Source organism: Aquarana catesbeiana, linkage group LG07 (genome assembly GCF_042186555.1).
Source record: "Aquarana catesbeiana isolate 2022-GZ linkage group LG07, ASM4218655v1, whole genome shotgun sequence".
Classification (NCBI taxonomy): Eukaryota; Metazoa; Chordata; class Amphibia; order Anura; family Ranidae; genus Aquarana; species Aquarana catesbeiana.
In genome coordinates, this window is record NC_133330.1 from 11,090,663 (window position 1) to 11,113,916 (window position 23,254).

General features: G+C 53.9%; 2 protein-coding genes across 2 annotated transcripts in view; one reads left to right on the plus strand and one right to left on the minus strand.

Annotated features, from left to right (window-relative positions):
* Window positions 1–8,640, minus strand: part of WDR82 (WD repeat domain 82) — a 29,937-nt gene extending 21,297 nt beyond the window's left edge. Inside the window, exon 1 of the mRNA XM_073591583.1 lies at window positions 8,461–8,640. The gene's annotated coding sequence lies outside the window, so the exon portion shown is untranslated. The remainder of the gene's footprint in view (window positions 1–8,460) is intronic.
* Window positions 8,641–8,975: 335 nt separating this feature from the next.
* On the plus strand, window positions 8,976–23,254 carry GLYCTK (glycerate kinase). The gene is given in 7 exon segments (XM_073591582.1): window positions 8,976–9,136; window positions 11,631–11,753; window positions 13,847–14,225; window positions 18,250–18,401; window positions 18,794–18,900; window positions 18,902–18,970; window positions 22,259–23,254. Coding segments are annotated over 7 exon segments (1,767 nt in total). The 5' UTR covers window positions 8,976–9,084; the 3' UTR covers window positions 23,144–23,254.

Consider the following 23,254-nt stretch of genomic DNA (forward strand, 5'->3'; position numbering starts at 1 on the left):
AATGGGCAAGTTGGAAAGGAAGCGCCTTGGCAATCTGAACTCAACTCTTTGGCCGCTATGTAAATTTGAAGGTGGGTAGTCAGTAAAAACACAGATCCACCGCCTGGTTTATACCACTCCTCTGCCACCAGTATGAAGTAAGCCTGAGGGTAACTAGCACGGAATGTTTCATGGTCATCCTGTACCAAGCATGTTTATGGTCGGTGACCCAGAACTCTCCTGCTTCCTGAATGACCACAATGGAATGTTGTAGACAGATGAGGTTGGGGCACATTCTGTCACACGGGAGGTCAGATGTAGAGAAGGGTGGAGGAGGTCAGAAGTGGGATGGAGAAGGGTGGAGGAGGTCAGAAGTGGGATGGAGAAGGGTGAAGGAGGTCAGTAGTGGGATGGAGAAGGGTGAAGGAGGTTAGAAGTGGGATGGAGAAGGGTGAAGGAGGTTAGAAGTGGGATGGAGAAGGGTGGAGGAGGTCAGAAGTGGGACGGAGAAGGGTGGAGGAGGTCAGAAGTGGGATGGAGAAGGGTGGAGGAGGTCAGTAGTGGATGGAGAAGGGAAGGGTGAAGGAGGTCAGTAGTGGGATGGAGAAGGGAAGGGTGAAGGAGGTCAGTAGTGGGATGGAGAAGGGAAGGGTGAAGGAGGTCAATAGTGGGATGGAGAAGGGTGAAGGAGGTCAATAGTGGGATGGAGAAGGGAAGGGTGGAGGAGGTCCGTAGTGGATGGAGAAGGGAAGGGTGAAGGAGGTCAGTAGTGGGTTGGAGAAGGGAAGGGTGAAGGAGGTCAGTAGTGGGGTGGAGAAGGGTGAAGGAGGTCAGTAGTGGGATGGAGAGGGGAAGGGTGGAGGAGGTCAGCGTTGGGATGGAGAAGGGAAGGGTGGAGGAGGTCAGCAATGGGATGGAGAAGGGAAGGGTGGAGGAGGTCAGCAATGGGATGGAGAAGGGAAGGGTGGAGGAGGTCAGCAGTGGGATGGAGAAGGGTGAAGGAGGTCAGTAGTGGGATGGAGAAGGGTGAAGGAGGTCAGTAGTGGGATGGAGAAGGGTGAAGGAGGTCAGTAGTGGGATGGAGAAGGGTGAAGGAGGTCAGTAGTGGGATGGAGAAGGGTGAAGGAGGTCAGCAGTGGGATGGAGAAGTGTGAAGGAGGTCAGCAGTGGGATGGAGAAGGGTGAAGGAGGTCAGTAGTGGGATGGAGAAGGGTGAAGGAGGTCAGTAGTGGGATGGAGAAGGGTGAAGGAGGTCAGTAGTGGGATGGTGAAGGAGGTCAGTAGTGGGATGGAGAAGGGTGAAGGAGGTCAGGAGTGGGATGGAGAAGGGTGAAGGAGGTCAGTAGTGGGATGGAGAAGGGTGAAGGAGGTCAGTAGTGGGATGGAGAAGGGTGAAGGAGGTCAGTAGTGGGATGGTGAAGGAGGTCAGTAGTAGGATGGAGAAGGGAAGGGTGGAGGAGGTCAGTAGTGAGATGGAGAAGGGAAGGGTGGAGGAGGTCAGTAGTGGGATGGAGAAGGGAAGGGTGAAGGAGGTCAGTAGTGGGATGGAGAAGGGAAGGGTGAAGGAGGTCAGTAGTGGGATGGAGAAGGGAAGGGTGAAGGAGGTCAGTAGTGGGATGGAGAAGGGTGAAGGAGGTCAGTAGTGGGATGGAGAGGGGAAGGGTGGAGGAGGTCAGTAGTGGGATGGAGAGGGGAAGGGTGGAGGAGGTCAGCGTTGGGATGGAGAAGGGAAGGGTGGAGGAGGTCAGCGGTGGGATGGAGAAGGGAAGGGTGGAGGAGGTCAGCGGTGGGATGGAGAAGGGAAGGGTGGAGGAGGTCAGCAGTGGGATGGAGAAGGGTGAAGGAGGTCAGCAGTGGGATGGAGAAGGGTGAAGGAGGTCAGCAGTGGGATGGAGAAGGGTGAAGGAGGTCAGTAGTAGGATGGAGAAGGGAAGGGTGGAGGAGGTCAGTAGTGAGATGGAGAAGGGAAGGGTGAAGGAGGTCAGTAGTGGGATGGAGAAGGGAAGGGTGGAGGAGGTCAGTAGTGGGATGGAGAAGGGAAGGGTGAAGGAGGTCAGTAGTGGGATGGAGAAGGGAAGGGTGAAGGAGGTCAATAGTGGGATGGAGAAGGGTGAAGGAGGTCAATAGTGGGATGGAGAAGGGAAGGGTGGAGGAGGTCAGTAGTGGATGGAGAAGGGAAGGGTGAAGGAGGTCAGTAGTGGGATGGAGAAGGGTGAAGGAGGTCAGTAGTGGGATGGAGAAGGGAAGGGTGGAGGAGGTCAGCGTTGGGATGGAGAAGGGAAGGGTGGAGGAGGTCAGCGTTGGGATGGAGAAGGGAAGGGTGGAGGAGGTCAGCGGTGGGATGGAGAAGGGAAGGGTGGAGGAAGTCAGCGGTGGGATGGAGAAGGGTGAAGGAGGTCAGCAGTGGGATGGAGAAGGGTGAAGGAGGTCAGCAGTGGGATGGAGAAGGGTGAAGGAGGTCAGTAGTAGGATGGAGAAGGGAAGGGTGGAGGAGGTCAGTAGTGAGATGGAGAAGGGAAGGGTGAAGGAGGTCAGTAGTGGGATGGAGAAGGGAAGGGTGGAGGAGGTCAGTAGTGGGATGGAGAAGGGAAGGGTGAAGGAGGTCAGTAGTGGGATGGAGAAGGGAAGGGTGAAGGAGGTCAATAGTGGGATGGAGAAGGGTGAAGGAGGTCAATAGTGGGATGGAGAAGGGAAGGGTGGAGGAGGTCAGTAGTGGATGGAGAAGGGAAGGGTGAAGGAGGTCAGTAGTGGGATGGAGAAGGGTGAAGGAGGTCAGTAGTGGGATGGAGAAGGGAAGGGTGGAGGAGGTCAGCGTTGGGATGGAGAAGGGAAGGGTGGAGGAGGTCAGCGTTGGGATGGAGAAGGGAAGGGTGGAGGAGGTCAGCGGTGGGATGGAGAAGGGAAGGGTGGAGGAGGTCAGCGGTGGGATGGAGAAGGGAAGGGTGGAGGAGGTCAGCAGTGGGATGGAGAAGGGAAGGGTGGAGGAGGTCAGCAGTGGGATGGAGAAGGGAAGGGTGGAGGAGGTCAGCAGTGGGATGGAGAAGGGAAGGGTGGAGGAGGTCAGCAGTGGGATGGAGAAGGGAAGGGTGGAGGAGGTCAGCAGTGGGATGGAGAAGGGAAGGGTGGAGGAGGTCAGCAGTGGGATGGAGAAGGGAAGGGTGGAGGAGGTCAGCAGTGGGATGGAGAAGGGAAGGGTGGAGGAGGTCAGCAGTGGGATGGAGAAGGGAAGGGTGGAGGAGGTCAGCAGTGGGATGGAGAAGGGAAGGGTGGAGGAGGTCAGCAGTGGGATGGAGAAGGGAAGGGTGGAGGAGGTCAGCAGTGGGATGGAGAAGGGAAGGGTGGAGGAGGTCAGCAGTGGGATGGAGAAGGGAAGGGTGGAGGAGGTCAGCAGTGGGATGGAGAAGGGAAGGGTGGAGGAGGTCAGCAGTGGGATGGAGAAGGGAAGGGTGGAGGAGGTCAGCAGTGGGATGGAGAAGGGAAGGGTGGAGGAGGTCAGTAGTGGGATGGAGAAGGGTGAAGGAGGTCAGTAGTGGGATGGAGAAGGGTGAAGGAGGTCAGTAGTGGGATGGAGAAGGGTGAAGGAGGTCAGTAGTGGGATGGAGAAGGGTGAAGGAGGTCAGTAGTGGGATGGAGAAGGGTGAAGGAGGTCAGTAGTGGGATGGAGAAGGGAAGGGTGGAGGAGGTCAGTAGTGGGATGGAGAAGGGAAGGGTGAAGGAGGTCAGTAGTGGGATGGAGAAGGGAAGGGTGAAGGAGGTCAGTAGTGGGATGGAGAAGGGTGAAGGAGGTCAGTAGTGGGATAGAGAGGGGAAGGGTGGAGGAGGTCAGTGGTGGGATGGAGAAGGGAAGGGTGAAGGAGGTCAGTAGTGGGACGGAGAAGGGAAGGGTGAAGGAGGTCAGCGGTGGGATGGAGAGGGGAAGGGTGGAGGAGGTCAGCGGTGGGAGGAGAAGGGAAGGGTGGAGGAGGTCGGCGGTGGGACGGAGAAGGGAAGGGTGGAGGAGGTCGGCGGTGGGACGGAGAAGGGAAGGGTGGAGGAGGTCGGCGGTGGGACGGAGAAGGGAAGGGTGGAGGAGGTCGGCGGTGGGACGGAGAAGGGAAGGGTGGAGGAGGTCGGCGGTGGGACGGAGAAGGGAAGGGTGGAGGAGGTCGGCGGTGGGACGGAGAAGGGAAGGGTGGAGGAGGTCGGCGGTGGGACGGAGAAGGGAAGGGTGGAGGAGGTCGGCGGTGGGACGGAGAAGGGAAGGGTGGAGGAGGTCGGCGGTGGGACGGAGAAGGGAAGGGTGGAGGAGGTCGGCGGTGGGACGGAGAAGGGAAGGGTGGAGGAGGTCGGCGGTGGGACGGAGAAGGGAAGGGTGGAGGAGGTCGGCGGTGGGACGGAGAAGGGAAGGGTGGAGGAGGTCGGCGGTGGGACGGAGAAGGGAAGGGTGGAGGAGGTCGGCGGTGGGACGGAGAAGGGAAGGGTGGAGGAGGTCGGCGGTGGGACGGAGAAGGGAAGGGTGGAGGAGGTCGGCGGTGGGACGGAGAAGGGAAGGGTGGAGGAGGTCGGCGGTGGGACGGAGAAGGGAAGGGTGGAGGAGGTCGGCGGTGGGACGGAGAAGGGAAGGGTGGAGGAGGTCGGCGGTGGGACGGAGAAGGGAAGGGTGGAGGAGGTCGGCGGTGGGACGGAGAAGGGAAGGGTGGAGGAGGTCGGCGGTGGGACGGAGAAGGGAAGGGTGGAGGAGGTCGGCGGTGGGACGGAGAAGGGAAGGGTGGAGGAGGTCGGCGGTGGGACGGAGAAGGGAAGGGTGGAGGAGGTCGGCGGTGGGACGGAGAAGGGAAGGGTGGAGGAGGTCGGCGGTGGGACGGAGAAGGGAAGGGTGGAGGAGGTCGGCGGTGGGACGGAGAAGGGAAGGGTGGAGGAGGTCGGGGGTGGGACGGAGAAGGGAAGGGTGGAGGAGGTCGGTGGTGGGACGGAGAAGGGAAGGGTGGAGGAGGTCGGTGGTGGGATGGAGAAGATCGGTGGTGGGATGGAGAAGGGAAGGGTGGAGGAGGTCGGTGGTGGGATGGAGAAGGGAAGGGTGGAGGAGGTCGGTGGTGGGATGGAGAAGGGAAGGGTGGAGGAGGTCGGTGGTGGGATGGAGAAGGGAAGGGTGGAGGAGGTCGGTGGTGGGATGGAGAAGGGTGGAGGAGGTCGGTGGTGGGACGGAGAAGGGAAGGGTGGAGGAGGTCGGTGGTGGAGGTCGGTGGTGGGACAGGGAAGGGTGGAGGAGGTCGGTGGTGGGACGGAGAAGGGAAGGGTGGAGGAGGTCGGTGGTGGGACGGAGAAGGGAAGGGTGGAGGAGGTCGGTGGTGGGACGGAGAAGGGAAGGGTGGAGGAGGTCGGTGGTGGGACGGAGAAGGGAAGGGTGGAGGAGGTCGGTGGTGGGACGGAGAAGGGAAGGGTGGAGGAGGTCGGTGGTGGGACGGAGAAGGGAAGGGTGGAGGAGGTCGGTGGTGGGACGGAGAAGGGAAGGGTGGAGGAGGTCGGTGGTGGGACGGAGAAGGGAAGGGTGGAGGAGGTCGGTGGTGGGACGGAGAAGGGAAGGGTGGAGGAGGTCGGTGGTGGGACGGAGAAGGGAAGGGTGGAGGAGGTCGGTGGTGGGACGGAGAAGGGAAGGGTGGAGGAGGTCGGTGGTGGGACGGAGAAGGGAAGGGTGGAGGAGGTCGGTGGTGGGACGGAGAAGGGAAGGGTGGAGGAGGTCGGTGGTGGGACGGAGAAGGGAAGGGTGGAGGAGGTCGGTGGTGGGACGGAGAAGGGAAGGGTGGAGGAGGTCGGTGGTGGGACGGAGAAGGGAAGGGTGGAGGAGGTCGGTGGTGGGACGGAGAAGGGAAGGGTGGAGGAGGTCGGTGGTGGGACGGAGAAGGGAAGGGTGGAGGAGGTCGGTGGTGGGACGGAGAAGGGAAGGGTGGAGGAGGTCGGTGGTGGAGGTCGGTGGTGGGACAGGGAAGGGTGGAGGAGGTCGGTGGTGGGACGGAGAAGGGAAGGGTGGAGGAGGTCGGTGGTGGGACGGAGAAGGGAAGGGTGGAGGAGGTCGGTGGTGGGACGGAGAAGGGAAGGGTGGAGGAGGTCGGTGGTGGGACGGAGAAGGGAAGGGTGGAGGAGGTCGGTGGTGGGACGGAGAAGGGAAGGGTGGAGGAGGTCGGTGGTGGGACGGAGAAGGGAAGGGTGGAGGAGGTCGGTGGTGGGACGGAGAAGGGAAGGGTGGAGGAGGTCGGTGGTGGGACGGAGAAGGGAAGGGTGGAGGAGGTCGGTGGTGGGACGGAGAAGGGAAGGGTGGAGGAGGTCGGTGGTGGGACGGAGAAGGGAAGGGTGGAGGAGGTCGGTGGTGGGACGGAGAAGGGAAGGGTGGAGGAGGTCGGTGGTGGGACGGAGAAGGGAAGGGTGGAGGAGGTCGGTGGTGGGACGGAGAAGGGAAGGGTGGAGGAGGTCGGTGGTGGGACGGAGAAGGGAAGGGTGGAGGAGGTCGGTGGTGGAGGTCGGTGGTGGGACAGGGAAGGGTGGAGGAGGTCGGTGGTGGGACGGAGAAGGGAAGGGTGGAGGAGGTCGGTGGTGGGACGGAGAAGGGAAGGGTGGAGGAGGTCGGTGGTGGGACGGAGAAGGGAAGGGTGGAGGAGGTCGGTGGTGGGACGGAGAAGGGAAGGGTGGAGGAGGTCGGTGGTGGGACGGAGAAGGGAAGGGTGGAGGAGGTCGGTGGTGGGACGGAGAAGGGAAGGGTGGAGGAGGTCGGTGGTGGGACGGAGAAGGGAAGGGTGGAGGAGGTCGGTGGTGGAGGTCGGTGGTGGGACAGGGAAGGGTGGAGGAGGTCGGTGGTGGGACGGAGAAGGGAAGGGTGGAGGAGGTCGGTGGTGGGACGGAGAAGGGAAGGGTGGAGGAGGTCGGTGGTGGGACGGAGAAGGGAAGGGTGGAGGAGGTCGGTGGTGGGACGGAGAAGGGAAGGGTGGAGGAGGTCGGTGGTGGGACGGAGAAGGGAAGGGTGGAGGAGGTCGGTGGTGGGACGGAGAAGGGAAGGGTGGAGGAGGTCGGTGGTGGGACGGAGAAGGGAAGGGTGGAGGAGGTCGGTGGTGGGACGGAGAAGGGAAGGGTGGAGGAGGTCGGTGGTGGGACGGAGAAGGGAAGGGTGGAGGAGGTCGGTGGTGGGACGGAGAAGGGAAGGGTGGAGGAGGTCGGTGGTGGGACGGAGAAGGGAAGGGTGGAGGAGGTCGGTGGTGGGACGGAGAAGGGAAGGGTGGAGGAGGTCGGTGGTGGGACGGAGAAGGGAAGGGTGGAGGAGGTCGGTGGTGGGACGGAGAAGGGAAGGGTGGAGGAGGTCGGTGGTGGGATGGAGAAGGGAAGGGTGGAGGAGGTCGGTGGTGGGACGGAGAAGGGAAGGGTGGAGGAGGTCGGTGGTGGGACGGAGAAGGGAAGGGTGGAGGAGGTCGGTGGTGGAGGTCGGTGGTGGGACAGGGAAGGGTGGAGGAGGTCGGTGGTGGGACGGAGAAGGGAAGGGTGGAGGAGGTCGGTGGTGGGACGGAGAAGGGAAGGGTGGAGGAGGTCGGTGGTGGGACGGAGAAGGGAAGGGTGGAGGAGGTCGGTGGTGGGACGGAGAAGGGAAGGGTGGAGGAGGTCGGTGGTGGGACGGAGAAGGGAAGGGTGGAGGAGGTCGGTGGTGGGACGGAGAAGGGAAGGGTGGAGGAGGTCGGTGGTGGGACGGAGAAGGGAAGGGTGGAGGAGGTCGGTGGTGGGACGGAGAAGGGAAGGGTGGAGGAGGTCGGTGGTGGGACGGAGAAGGGAAGGGTGGAGGAGGTCGGTGGTGGGACGGAGAAGGGAAGGGTGGAGGAGGTCGGTGGTGGACGGAGAAGGGAAGGGTGGAGGAGGTCGGTGGTGGACGGAGAAGGGAAGGGTGTATTATGGGGTCTCAGGGTGGTTGCCAGGTAACAGTGACCTGAGTATTAGGAGGAGGGATCTCTGGGGGGTTTAAGAGGTATGATGGGGGTCAGATTATAAGGGTAACCATGACAGTAGTGGGGGGGGGGGGGTATTTAAGGAATAATCACTATGGGGGGGCAATTAATATGGGGTGGCCAGGTGACAGCAGTGGGGGGGGGGGGGGAAGTAATTTTTTGGGGGGAGTATTATGGGGGAGGGGTCTCCTGGGGTTATGTAGGGGGGTGGTCAGGTGACAGCAGTGGGGGGGGGGGGGGGAAGTAATTTTTTGGGGGGAGTATTATGGGGGAGGGGTCTCCTGGGGTTATGTAGGGGGGTGGTCAGGTGACAGCAGTGGGGGGGGGGGGGGAAGTAATTTTTTGGGGGGAGTATTATGGGGGAGGGGTCTCCTGGGGTTATGTAGGGGGGTGGTCAGGTGACAGTAGTGGGGGAGGGGTCTCTATTAGAATTGTCTGGATGGGGGGGCTGTTCTGTGAGGGATGGGGGCAGATATGGGGGGAGGGGTGGTTTTGTGGGGGTTCACTATAGGTGGGGTGTTACCTGGGGCCTGCGGGTAATACTAGGACGGGGTGCGGTAGGTATCCCGGTGGGTGGGCCCGGTCGGCTCTCTCCTGCGGTCGGGGCGGCTCAGGCTCGGCGCAGTATTGGCGCTCTCATTGTGTCCGCCATGTTGCCGGAGGGGGGAGGAGCCATCAGACAGTAGGAGGAAGACCTTTGCGTCTATTGGCCGCCCACCCCGTGACGTCAGGAGCTCTGCGCCATGTTGCGAATGGCGCGCCGTGGACTCGGGGAGGGGCTACGGCCGCCGATAAGACTGAAGGCCCAGGGGAGGAGTTCCTGCAGGCGCCATGCTATGACTGTACTGTAGGGGGCGGAGCCATTCTATGACTGTACTATAGGGGGCGGAGCCATGCTATGACTGGAGGGGGCGGAGTCACATCGGATACTCGGGGCGCTGGGAGGAGTTACAGTTGGCGCCATGCTGTGAATGGCACAACAGGGGGCGGAGCAGTAGCCATGTTCTGATTGGTACGCCGGATACTCAGGGCTCTCCACTCAGTTACTTCAGGCGCAAGTCGTGATTGGTTACTCGAGGCGCCATGTTGTGAATGGCACACGGCTGAAACTCGTACAACGGGGAGGAGCCACAGCTGCAGCCATGTTATGATTGGCACGGTTGTCAGCTTACACCGGAAGTACTATTATCTACAGAAAGGTGAGGGGGATTTCAGCCTCTGGTGTCACTGTGATGGAGGATTTCCCCCTCTAGGTGACGCCAATGTGTCTTTTTATTCTGTATTTTACATTTTTGGGGGCTTTTTTTTTTTTTTTTATTCCTCCTTTAATTCTGTTGTCATCTTATCTGCAGGTCGGGTTATGGGGGCTTCTGAAGTTCTTCTTGGGGGGGGGGGGACATTAAAGCGGAAGGACGCTGCAAGGTGACAGATGGGGGAGGGGCGATACATTGCGTTGGGTCCCTACAGATTGAAGGCAGAGATGACTCCACCCACAATTCTAATATCACCTCTAGGTGGAGTCACCCTTTAATCCACGTCTACCGGGGACATTTTTTTAAAAATTTTTTATTTTGTTTTTGTGTTTGTTTTTAAATGAGCAATTTTTGCTAGAAATTACTTTAAATCCCCCCCCCCCCAAAATACATATAGTCTGAAAGCAGAGACCCCTGGAGAATAAAATAGTGGGTGTTGCAATTTTTTTATGTTGCGCGGTATTTGCGCAGTTATTTATCAAATGCAAATTTTCCAGGAAAAAAATACACTAAAATGCATTTTAGTGAAAATAAAGGCAATAAAAATATTTTTTGGGTAAAATATAAAAGTTGATGTTACGCCGAGCAATTAGATACCAAACATGTCACGCTTTAAAAATTGTGCGCGCTCGTGAAATTGTGATAGACTGCAGTACCTAAAACGCTCCACGGGTGGCGCTTTAACATCTTCCCTACCCGGCCAATTCTGACATCTCCCTCCTACAAGTAAAAATCTGGTTTTTTTTGCTAGAAAATTACTTAGAACACCCAAAAATGATATATATAGATGTGTGTGTGTGTATATATACATTTTTTTTTTGGGGGGGGGGGGGTTAGCAGAGACCCTAAAAAAAATTGGGGTATATTTTGTGTTTTGTTTTTTTTTGTTTTTAATTCATTAAAATGTATTTTTTACAAAAAAAAAAAAAAAAAAAAAATACTTTTGGAAAATGGTGGGTGTTGCAATTTTTTATGTCACATGATATTTGCGCAACGGTTTTCCAACCGCATTTTTTTTTTGGTAAAAAATACATTTTAATGAATTAAAAAAAAAAAAAAAAACACAAAATATACCCAATTTTTTTTTTTTTTTTGTACCATAAAAAGGTGATGTTAAGCCGAGTAAATAAACACCAAACATGCCACGCTTTAAAATTGCACCCGCTAGTGGAATGGCGCCAAAAGATGGTTCTTAAAAATCTCCATAAAAATTCCAACAGGTTACCAGTTTAGAGTTTATCAGAGGAGGTCTAGCGCTAGAATTATGATGTTACGCCAAGTAAATAGATACCAAACATGTCACACTTTAAAATTGCGCACGCTCGTGAAATGGCAACAGACCGCAGTACCTAAAAGTCTCCACAGGTGGCGTGTTAAACCTTCCCTACCCGGCCAATTATGACATCTCTCTCCAAAATTACTTAGAACCTCCAAACATTATTTATATATATATATATATATATATATATATATATATATATATATATATATATATATAATATAATATAATAATAATAATTGCAGATTGCCGCCATTACCAGTAAAAACAATAAATAAAATTAAAAAAAAAATTCCCTAAATCTTTCCCCTATTTTGTAGACGTGATAACTATATATATATAATTTTTTTTTTTTATTGCAGAGACCCTAGAAAATAAATTGGTGGGTGTTCTAGTTTTTTCATGTCACATGATATTTGCACAGCGGTTTTCCAAACGCAAATTTTTTTGGGGGAAAAAATACACTTTATTGAATTAAAAAAAAAAAAAAAGCAAAACACTATATATACCCCAATTTTTTTGTAAAATGAAAAAGATGATGTTATGCCGAGTAGATAGATACCTAACATGTCACTCTTTAAAATTGCGCTTACTCGTGGAATGGCGCCAAATTTAAAAATCTTAATAGGCAACGTTTTTATTTATTTATTTTATTTATTTATTTTTTACAGGTTATTTGTTTAGAGTTACAGAGGAGGTCTAGTGCTAGAATTATTGCTCTCGCTCACATGTGTGGTGTAATCGTTGTTTGCGCAGGCGCGTCAGCGACTTGCGTATGCGTTTTCCTTTGCGCGGGAGCACAGAGGGGAGGGTATGCTTTAGTTTTATTATTTTTTTAATCTTATTTATTTTATTTTTTGCAGCGTCTTTTACATTTTTTTTTTGTCGGTTTTGGTTTTATTCTATTACAAGCAACATTTTTAAAACTCTATTATTTATTTTATTTAACTGTATTTATTTTTACACTGTCCTTTTTCTATTTCTTTCTTTTTTTTTTTGTCAACTTTATTGCTATCACAGGGAATGAACAACATCCCTTGTGATAGCACGGGGAAGTGACAGGTCCTCTTTATGGAGACATTAGGGGCAGGCGAGGGGTTAAATTGTTGTTGTTGAAGTTCCAGAACCTTCTAATGATTAACAGCGACGCTTTCTGACCAGCGGGAGAGCGACCGCCGCCGTGGACTTTAACCGCCTCTAAATATACCGAGAGACCCATCCCCCGCTATTCTCCGAAAGGGACCCATGCCGGACCCCCCAGCAGCACCCCGGGACCTGTGACAGGTATGGAAGACGTTGCTGATTCATTTACAGAGGATCTGTCATTGACTTTGCAATGAGAGTCGTCATCCCAGGACTACAGAACACCCCCCCAATGTTATTGAGATGAGATGGGGGGGGGGGGGAGGTGCTCTGCATTTCAGTCCTGGGCTGACAACACAGCTTCCAATACAGTGCAGAACAAACAAAAAATAGTTTTTTTTCGATTCGTTATTTATATATCTTCATTTAATTTGTTTTTGGAATTTGTTTCATTTATTCAAATTTGAATCAATTCTAATTTTCCGAATTCAGTCTAATTAAATTCAATTTGAACTAATTCAGAAAACTTGTATCGATTCAAATTCCATTCAGAATCAATTTTTTTCTATTCAAAATTCAGATTTTATTTATATTCCATTCTGTTTTATTGTTTTTTTCTATTCTATTCGAATATATTTTATTTGAAATTAGAATTTGTAAGATGGTTATATTCTATTCTATTGTTTTTTAATCGTGTTCTTTTATTTTCTATTCTGTTCAAATTCTAATTTATTCTATTGGAAATTCAAATTTTATTATTTCTAATCCATTTTATTTTATTGGTTTTTTTTTTCAATTTTTTCTATTCTTTTTAAATGTTATTTTATTTGAAATTTGAATTTTGTAAGATGGTTATATTTCTTCTATTTTATTCTAGTCTATTGTGTTTTTTTTTATTCTATTCAAATTTTCAGAAATGATTATATTCTTTCTATTCGATTCTATTGTTTTTTAATTTTATTCTTTTATTCACTATTCTATTCAAATTCGAATTTACTCTAGTGGAAATTCAAATTTTATTCTTTCTAATCCATTTTATTTTATTGGTTTTTTTTCTATTTTTTTTTCTATTCTATTCAAATTTATTTTATTTGAAATTTGAATTTGTAAGATGGTTATATTCTTTCTATTTTATTCTATTCTAATCTATTGTTTTTTTTTTATTCTTTTCCAATTTTCTATTCAAATTTATTTTATTTGAAATTTGAATTTGTAAGTTGATTATATTCATTCTATTTTATTCTATTCTAGTCTTTAGTTTTTTTTATTTAAAAAAAATGGGAAATGGTTCTATTCTTTCTATTCTATTCTATTTTTTTCTATTCTTTTATTTTCTATTCTATTCAAATTCATTTTTTTTCTATTGGAAATTCTAATTTTGTAAGAAGGTTATATTGTTTCTTTTTTATTCTATTCTAGTCTTTTTTTTTTTTTTTTTTTATTAAAATTTTGGGAAATGGTTTTATTCTTTCTATTCTATAGTATTTTTAATTCTATTCTTTTGTTTTCTATTCTATTCAAATTGAAATTTTTTCTATTGGAAATTCACATTTCGTAAGAAGGTTATATTGTTTCTATTTTATTCTATTCTATTTCTTTTCTTTTTTTTTCCATTGTATTCTTTTTGAAATTCGAATTTCAGACGATGGTTATATTCTTTCTCTTTTTTCTATTCCATAATTTTTTTTTTATTATTATTATTATTCTATTTTATTCATTTATTTTCTATTTTGTTCTGTTCTTTTATTTTCTATTCTATTTTGTTCTGTTCTTTTCTGATCTTTTCCTTTAATTTCTATTCTTTTCTCTGTGGAAATTTGATTCGAAAAGTATTCAAATTTAGTTTTCATTATTTCGGATTCGTTTAAATTCATTACTATTGTAATTCGGAAATTCTGATACATCCGAATTCCCAAATAGTGGAAAATTTGTCCGAGTTTCGATTTCAACATGTCTACAGTACAGTGAATGACCACCCCAGGACAGGAAGTGTGTTGGTACTACAGAACACCTCCACCTGTGTTATGAAGTTGAGGAAAGGGGGAGGGCTACTGTAGTCCTGTCCTAGGGTGACAACACTGCTTTAGATGCAATGCAGTCAGTACGTTTTGTCACCCCAGGACAGGTGGTGTGTTGGTACTACAGAACACCTCCCCCCGTGTTACGAAGTTGAGGAATGGGGTGGTGTTTTCCGTAGCCCTGTCCTAGGGTGATCACACTGCTCCTCTATGGGGAAATCTGTCGTTTGTGTTCTTGGGGGGGAGGGAATAATATTTTTGTTGCTGTCTCTGCAGGGGTGCGCCGGCTCCTCATGGGGCGGATCCTACGTCTCCTGACCACGCCCCGCCTCCTCTGCCGATACTACAGAACGGTGGGGAAGATGGCCACCCTGCAGGACGACGCACACACGATATTCCGGAGCGCGGTGTCAGCCGTCCTCCCCCCGCGCATGCTGCAGAGGGTGCTGGCAGTGAAGGAAGGGGCGGGCTCGGCCACCCTTGAGTGCGGGGGGAGGGAGTTCCGGCTGGACGGTAACCTGTACCTGGTGGGGTCCGGGAAAGCGGTCCTGGGAATGGCGGCAGCGGCAGAGCGGATAGTCGGGAGGTACCTGGTGAGGGGAGTGATCAGCATTCCGCTGGGGATGGAGGAGAGTCTGAGGAGAGCCGGGAAGAGGTGAGAATACATCCCCCTGGGGGTGGGCCGGGGGAGGGGCAGAGAAGGTGGGTGCCTCATTGGGAGGGGGGGGATAAAAGGCCTGCAAGATATCAGGGTGCCATGTTTGGGAGGGGGGCCATGATACCCTACACTCACAGCCTTGCTATAGGCGGGGGCAGGGCCATGACACCCTACACTCTTAGCCTTGCTATAGGCGGGGGCAGGGTCATGACACCCTACACTCACAGCCTTGCTATAGGCGGGGGCAGGGTCATGACACCCTGCACTCACAGCCTTGCTATAGGTGGGGGCAGGGTCATGATACCCTACACTCACAGCCTTGTTATAGGCGGGGGCAGGGTCATAACACCCTACACTCACAGCCTTGCTATAGGCGGGGGCAGGGCCATGACACCCTACACTCTTAGCCTTGCTATAGGCGGGGGCAGGGTCATGACACCCTGCACTCACAGCCTTGCTATAGGCGGGGGCAGGGTCATGACACCCTACACTCACAGCCTTGCTATAGGCGGGGGCAGGGCAATGACACCCTTCACTCACAGCCTTGTTATAGGCGTGGGCAGGGCAATGACACCCTACACTCACAGCCTTGCTACAGGCGGGGGCAGGGCAATGACACCCTACACTCACAGCCTTGCTACAGGCGTGGGCAGGGCAATGACACCCTACACTCACAGCCTTGCTATAGGCGGGGGGCAGGGCAATGACACCCTACACTCACAGCCTTGCTATAGGCGGGGGGCAGGGCAATGACACCCTACACTCACAGCCTTGCTATGGGGGGGCAGGGCAATGACACCCTACACTCACAGCCTTGCTATAGGCGGGGGCAGGGCAATGACACCCTACACTCACAGCCTTGCTATAGGCGGGGGCAGGGCAATGACACCCTACACTCACAGCTTTGTTATAGGCGTGGGCAGGGCAATGACACCCTACACTCACAGCCTTGCTATAGGCGGGGGCAGGGCAATGACACCCTACACTCACAGCCTTGCTATAGGGGGGGGCAGGGCAATGACACCCTACACTCACATCCTTGCTATAGGCGGGGGCAGGGCAATGACACCCTACACTCACAGCCTTGCTATAGGCGGGGGCAGGGCAATGACACCCTACACTCACAGCCTTGCTCTAGGCGGGGGCAGGGCAATGACACCCTACACTCACAGCCTTGCTATAGGCGGGGGCAGGGTCATGACACCCTACACTCACAGCCTTGCTATAGGCAGGGGCAGGGTCATGACACCCTGCACTCACAGCCTTGCTATAGGTGGGGGCAGGGTCATGACACCCTACACTCACAGCCTTGTTATAGGCGGGGGCAGGGTCATAACACCCTACACTCACAGCCTTGCTATAGGCGGGGGGCAGGGCAATGACACCCTACACTCACAGCCTTGCTATAGGCGGGGGGGCAGGGCAATGACACGCTACACTCACAGCCTTGTTATAGACGGGGCAGGCAATGACACCCTACACTCACAGCCTTGTTATAAGCGGGGGCAGGGCAATGACACCCTACACTCACAGCCTTGCTATAGGCAGGGGCAGGGCAATGACACCCTACACTCACAGCTTTGTTATAGGCGTGGGCAGGGCAATGACACCCTACACTCACAGCCTTACTATAGGCGTGGGCAGGGCAATGACACCCTACACTTACAGCCTTACTATAGGCGGGGGCAGGGCAATGACACCCTACACTCACAGCCTTGCTATAGGCGGGGGCAGGGCAATGGCACCCTACACTCACAGCCTTACTATAGGCGGGGGCAGGGCAATGACATCCTACACTCACAGCTTTGTTATAGGCGGGGGCAGGGCAATGACACCCTACACTCACAGCCTTGCTATAGGTGGGGGCAGGGCAATGACACCCTACACTCACAGCCTTGCTATAGGCGGGGGCAGGGAAATTACACCCTACACTCACAGCCTTACTATAGGCAGGGGCAGGGCAATGACACCCTACACTCACAGCTTTGTTATAGGCGGTGGGCAGGGCAATGACACCCTACACTCACAGCCTTACTATAGGCGGGGGCAGAGCAATGACACCCTACACTCACAGCCTTGTTATAGACGGGGCAGGGTCATGACACCCCTACACTCACAGCCTTGTTATAAGCCGGGGCAGGGCAATGACACCCTACACTCACAGCCTTGCTATAGGCGGGGGGCAGGGCAATGACACCCTACACTCACAGCCTTGTTATAGACGGGCAGGGTCATGACACCCTACACTCACAGCCTTGTTATAAGCGGGGGCAGGGCAATGACACCCTACACTCACAGCCTTGCTATAGGCGGGGGGGCAGGGCAATTACACCCTACACTCACAGCCTTACTATAGGCAGGGGCAGGGCAATGACACCCTACACTCACATCCTTGCTATAGGCGGGGGCAGGGCAATTACACCCTACACTCACAGCCTTGTTATAGACGGGGCAGGGCAATGACACCCTACACTCGCAGCCTTGCTATAGGCGGGGGCAGGGCAATGACACCCTACACTCACAGCCTTGTTATAGACGGGCAGGGTCATGACACCCTACACTCACAGCCTTGTTATAAGCGGGGGCAGGGCAATGACACCCTACACTCACAGCCTTGCTATAGGCAGGGGCAGGGCAATGACACCCTACACTCACAGCTTTGTTATAGGCGTGGGCAGGGCAATGACACCCTACACTCACAGCCTTACTATAGGCGGGGGCAGGGCAATGACACGCTACACTCACAGCCTTGTTATAGACGGGGGCAGGGCAATGACACCCTACACTCACAGCTTTGTTATAGGCGGGGGCAGGGCAATGACACCCTACACTCACAGCCTTGTTATAGGCGGGGGCAGGGCAATGACACCCTACACTCACAGCCTTGCTATAGGCGGGGGCAGGGCAATGACACCCTACACTCACAGCCTTGCTATAGGCGGGGCAGGGTCATGACACCCTACACTCACAGCCTTGTTATAGACGGGGGCAGGGCAATGACACCCTACACTCACAGCCTTGCTATAGGCGGGGGGCAGGGAAATTACACCCTACACTCACAGCCTTACTATAGACGGGGGCAGGGCAATGACACGCTACACTCACAGCCTTGTTATAGACGGGGCAGGGCAATGACACCCTACACTCACAGGCCTTGCTATAGGCGGGGGCAGGGCAATGACACCCTACACTCACAGCCTTGCTATAGGCGGGGGGCAGGGCAATGACACCCTACACTCACAGCCTTGTTATAGACGGGGCAGGGCAATGACACCCTACACTCACAGCCTTGTTATAGACGGGGGGCAGGGTCATGACACCCTACACTCACAGCCTTGCTATAGGCGGGGGCAGGGCAATGACACCCTACACTCACAGCCTTGTTATAGACGGGGCAGGGTCATGACACCCTACACTCACAGCCTTGCTATAGGCGGGGGCAGGGAAATTACACCCTACACTCACAGCCTTACTATAGGCAGGGGCAGGGCAATGACACCCTACACTCACAGCCTTGTTATAGACGGGGCAGGGCAATGACACCCTACACTCACAGCCTTGCTATAGGCGGGGGCAGGGCAATGACACCCTACACTCACAGCCTTGTTATAGACGGGCAGGGTCATGACACCCTACACTCACAGCCTTGTTATAAGCGGGGGCAGGGCAATGACACCCCTACACTCACAGCCTTGCTATAGGCAGGGGCAGGGCAATGACACCCTACACTCACAGCCTTGGTATAGACAGGGCAGGGTCATGACACCCTACACTCACAGCCTTACTATAGGCGGGGGCAGGGCAATGACACGCTACACTCACAGCCTTGTTAGACGGGGGCAGGGCAATGACACCCTACACTCACAGCCTAGCTATAGGCGGGGGCAGGGTCTAGAGTTTCTAGCAGAGATCCAGAGGTTTGCGGGGAGCCCACAGATTTTAGGGGGGGCCCAGGGGGCATTTTTAAAACAAAATTCATCCTGGAGTTGGACTTTACAACCTGTTTGTCTGCTCTGTGCAGGGACATGCTTCTGCCTCCGGGGGGCCGGGTGTTGGTCATGGAGGGAGCCGCAAACAACATGGTGGACGAGGCGGCAGTGAGAGCCGCCGGGAAGATCCGGGAATTGGCAGAGAAGCTGCAAGAGAGCGACATCCTTCTGGTGCTGATCTCCGGTATGAGGAGGGAGATCCTATCTACAGTATATAGAACCATCAGTCTGCTGCAGGCAAGAGAAGGCATTTCCTCAGTCTCCCCTCCCCCAGTGATCATACTGTACATTGTAACTTTGTAGAAGGAGGAGGAGGCATTTCCTCAGTCTCCCCTCCCCCAGTGATCAGACTGTACATTGTAACTTTGTAGAAGGAGGAGGAGGCATTTCCTCAGTCTCCCCTCCCCAGTGATCAGACTGTACATTGTAACTTTGTAGAAGGAGGAGGAGGCATTTCCTCAGTCTCCCTCCCCCAGTGATCAGACTGTACATTGTAACTTTGTAGAAGGAGGAGGAGGCATTTCCTCAGTCTCCCCTCTGCTACAGACAGATGAGGGTTTTGTCTTCTTTCCTCAGGTGGAGGCTCAGCACTGCTGCCGGCTCCGGTCCCTCCACTCACCCTGCAGGACAAGCAGAACATCACCCAGCAGATGGCGCTGAGAGGGGCGACCATCCAGGAACTAGAACACCATCCGCAGAGCCCTGTCCCAGCTGAAGGGAGGAGGACTGGCGAGGGCGGCGTATCCGGCACAGGTCAGTGGAGGGGTGACCAGGATATGGGAGGGGGAGGGGGGGGGGGGCACCAACCATTAGGTCATACATAGACCTTTAATGGATTTGGGGTTTTGGACAAGGGACCCCCCCCCAAGCTAAAATAATCGCAGGGACTAATTGTGTTGCCTAAATCGCAATTGGATGACATTTATCTTGCTGTGTGTATCATAAGCCATTTTATGTTTTTAATTATATATTTTCTTTAATATTATTATTATCTTATTTTATGTTTTATTTTTTTTATTAATATTATTTTTTATTTATTTATATTTATTTATTTTACTAATGAGGCGGCACTGATGAGTACTAATGAGGCTGCACTGATGAGGCTGCACCGATGGGTACTAATGAGGCGGCACTGATGGGTACTAATGAGGCTGCACTAATGAGGCGGCACTGATGGGTACTAATGAGGCGGCACTGATGGGTACTAATGAGGCTGCACTGATGACACTGCACTAATAATCTGTGTAAACAATGTACTCCCTGTGCCCTGTCAGCCTTGCCGGTTATCGTCTTTCCTTTCCTCCCTCAGAGACAACATGGGAGGTCAGGAATGCTGATAATCGGGAAGTCTCTTTACATGTGATCAGCTGTGATTGGCACGTTATTGCGATCTGTGATTGGCTGTGTCCAAAGGACGCCCGGTCGGCGTGCACGTGGCAGGACGTCCTCCCAGAATCGGAGAGCTGTGCTGTATCCATCTTTCGGTTATAGCACAGGCAGGAACTGGTTAAAGTTGGATAACGCCCCTTGATATAGGTTTGGGTCAGCTCCTCGAAGCCTGGCCGGAGAACTCCCAGAGATGGCATCATCCAGCCCCTGCCTTCCTGATAGGAGGTTGCTAAGATACTCCCAGCCATTACTGCTTACCACCCCACTTTCACAGGAGAGAGCAATCAAACCCACCCACATGTGTGGTCCAGCTGTTATTGATCACTTCCACCATTGCGGGAGCGATCCCTCAATCTCCATCGGTTCTGTCGTAGTAGTTCTGAGCTCAGCATCGATGTGACAGAGGAGATAGTGAACTGCTCATGTGCAGGGGTGTGATGGTGTGATGGTGGGTATGAGCGGTAACAGCTGGAAGTGTCCTAGCAACATCCTAGCAACAAGGCAGGATGGAGGGGATGCCATCCCTGGGAGTTTTTCAGCCAGGCTTTGGGGGGGGGGGGGACATACTGTAGATGGCCTACACCTATAGCAAGGACGTTATTCAACTTTTATCCACCTGGTGAAGGTGAATCAACCCTTTAAAGCTATGTACAGTACGTCTTATTTTGGTTCCAGCCAGTGGCGTTGCCAGGGGATGGCTTTTGGGGCTATAGCCCCGAGTCTCTACAGGGGTCCCCAAGGGGAGGGGAGGCTCTCTGGAGACCCTGATGTAAGTGGAGGGATCTCTGGGGACCCTGGTGCAAGAGGGAGGCTCTCTGGGGACCCTGATTTTAAGGGGGAGGCTCTCAGGGGACCCTAATGTAAGATGGGCTCTCTGGGGTCCCTGATGTAAGTGGGGGGCTCTCTGGGGACCCTGTTGCAAGGGGGAGGCTCTCAGGGGACCCTGATGTAAGGGGGGGCTCTCAGGGGACCCTGATGTAAGGGGGGGCTCTCAGGGGACCCTGATGTAAGGGGGGGCTCTCTGGGGACCCTGATGTAAGGAGGAGGCCCTCTGGGGACCCTGATGTAAGGGGGGGCTCTCTGGGGACCCTGATGTAAGGGGGGGCTCTCTGGGGACCCTGATGTGAGGAGGCTCTCTGGGGACCCTGATGTAAGGGGGGAGGCTCTCTGGGGACCCTGATTTAAGTGGAGGGCTCTCTGGGGACCCTGATGTAAGGGGGGGCTCTCTGGAGACCCTGATGTGAGGAGGCTCTCTGGGGACCCTGATGTAAGGAGGGCTCTCTGGGGACCCTGATTTAAGTGGAGGGCTCTCTGGGGACCCTGATGTAAGGGGGGGGGGCCTCTGGAGACCCTGATCTGAGGAGGCTCTCTGGGGACCCTGATGCAAGAGGGAGGCTCTCTGGGGACCCTGATTTTAAGGGGGAGGCTCTCAGGGGACCCTAATGTAAGGTGGGCTCTCTGGAAACCCTGATGTAAGTGGGGGGCTCTCTGGAGACCCTGTTGCAAGGGGGGGCTCTCTGGGGACCCTGATGTAAGGAGGAGGCTCTCTGGGGACCCTGGTGTAAGGAGGAGGCCCTCTGGGGACCCTGATGTAAGGGGGGCTCTCTGGGGACCCTGATGTGAGGAGGCTCTCTGGGGACCCTGATGTAAGGGGGGGGCTCTCTGGGGACCCTGATGTAAGGGGGGGGGCTCTCTGGGTACCCTGATGTAAGGGGGGGGCTCTCTGGGGACCCTGATGTAAGGGGGGGCTCTTTGGGGACCCTGATGTAAGGAGGAGGCCCTCTGGGGACCCTGATGTAAGGGGGGCTCTCTGGGGACCCTGATGTAAGGGGGGCTCTCTGGGGACCCTGATGTAAGGGGGGGCTCTCTGGGGACCCTGATGTAAGGGGGGGCTCTCTGGGGACCCTGATGTAAGGGGGGGCTCTCTGGGGACCCTGATGTAATTGGGGGCTCTCTGGGGACCCTGATGTAATTGGGGGGGCTCTCTGGGGACCCTGATGTAAGGGGGGGCTCTCTGGGGACCCTGATGTAATTGGGGCTCTCTGGGGACCCTGATGTAATTGGGGGCTCTCTGGGGACCCTGATGTAATTGGGGGGGCTCTCTGGGGACCCTGATGTAAGGGGGGGCTCTCTGGGGACCCTGATGTAAGGGGGGGGCTCTCTGGGGACCCTGATGTAATTGGGGGCTCTCTGGGGACCCTGATGTAATTGGGGGCTCTCTGGGGACCCTGATGTAAGGGGGGGGCTCTCTGGGGACCCTGATGTAAGGGGGGGCTCTCTGGGGACCCTGATGTAATTGGGGGCTCTCTGGGGACCCTGATGTAATTGGGGGCTCTCTGGGGACCCTGATGTAAGGGGGGGGGCTCTCTGGGGACCCTGATGTAAGGAGGAGGCCCTCTGGGGACCCTGATGTAAGGGGGGGCTCTCTGGGGACCCTGATGTGAGGAGGCTCTCTGGGGACCCTGATGTAAGGGGGGACTTTCTGGAGATATATATACACACACGTATATTACTGTATATACATGTGTGCCCACCCAAGCATATGACTTTCTTTACTACGCTGCTATGGGCTCTAGCCCCAGTTCTTTTGTAGACCTAGCAATGCCCCTGGTTCCAGCACTCCACCGATACATCTGTCCTTTCCCTTTTCAGGTTGTCAGTCTGATCCTGTCTGATGTCATCGGGGACGACCTTGAGGTCATCGCCAGCGGTCCGACGGTTCCCAGCACTCACAGCGCAGAGGATTGCCTGCGGATCCTTGAGAGATACGACCTGAGGGGCGCGGTGCCGGAGGCTGTGGAGGACGCCATAACCTCCAGACCAGGAGAGGAGGGAGCAGAAGACTTCCCGCACGTCCACAACATCCTCATTGGCTCCAACCTGATTGCCCTGCGTGAGGCCGAGCGGGAGTCTCAGACGTTGGGTTACCTCCCTCTCCTGCTCTCTGCCGCCATCAGCGGAGACGTGGCGCCCGTCTCGCGGTTCTTCGCCCTCCTGGCTCGGGTCATCTGCTCTATCCTGACCTCCAGCCCCGAGCAGGCGCAGCTGGAACGAGAGATCCTCCACCTGGCCGCCACTATGGCCGTCCCCGGCCTCCATCTTGCAAAACGGCTGCAGGAGGTGAAGGAGAACGCCGGGAACGCGGACGCCGTCTGCGCCCTTTTCGGGGGGGAGATCACAGTGCAGGTTCGGGGGAAGGGCAAGGGTGGGCGGAACCAGGAGCTGGCGCTACGAGTGGCTGCGGAGTGGCATCGGTCTTCGGCGGCCATGGCGGGATGCGAGGTGCTGTTCCTGAGCGGGGGCACCGATGGGCAGGACGGCCCTACCGATGCCGCCGGGGCTTCCTCCTATCCGGGGCTCGTAGCGCAGGCAGTGGAGAGCGGGCTGGACGTGGAGAGATCCCTTAATGCCAGCGATTCCAACGGCTTCTTCAGGCAGTTCCAAAATGGCCGACATCTCCTGGTGACGGGACTGACGGGGACCAACGTCATGGATGTTCAGGTGCTTCTCGTACGGAGACACGCAGAGAGGCCCTGACCACCGTCCTGGCTGTCCAATAATAAACAGAATCATCCATAGGGGGCGCTCTAATACAGGAGAGTCCAGGCTATATCTTTGTTCAAAAATAAAACACATTTTATTAATAAA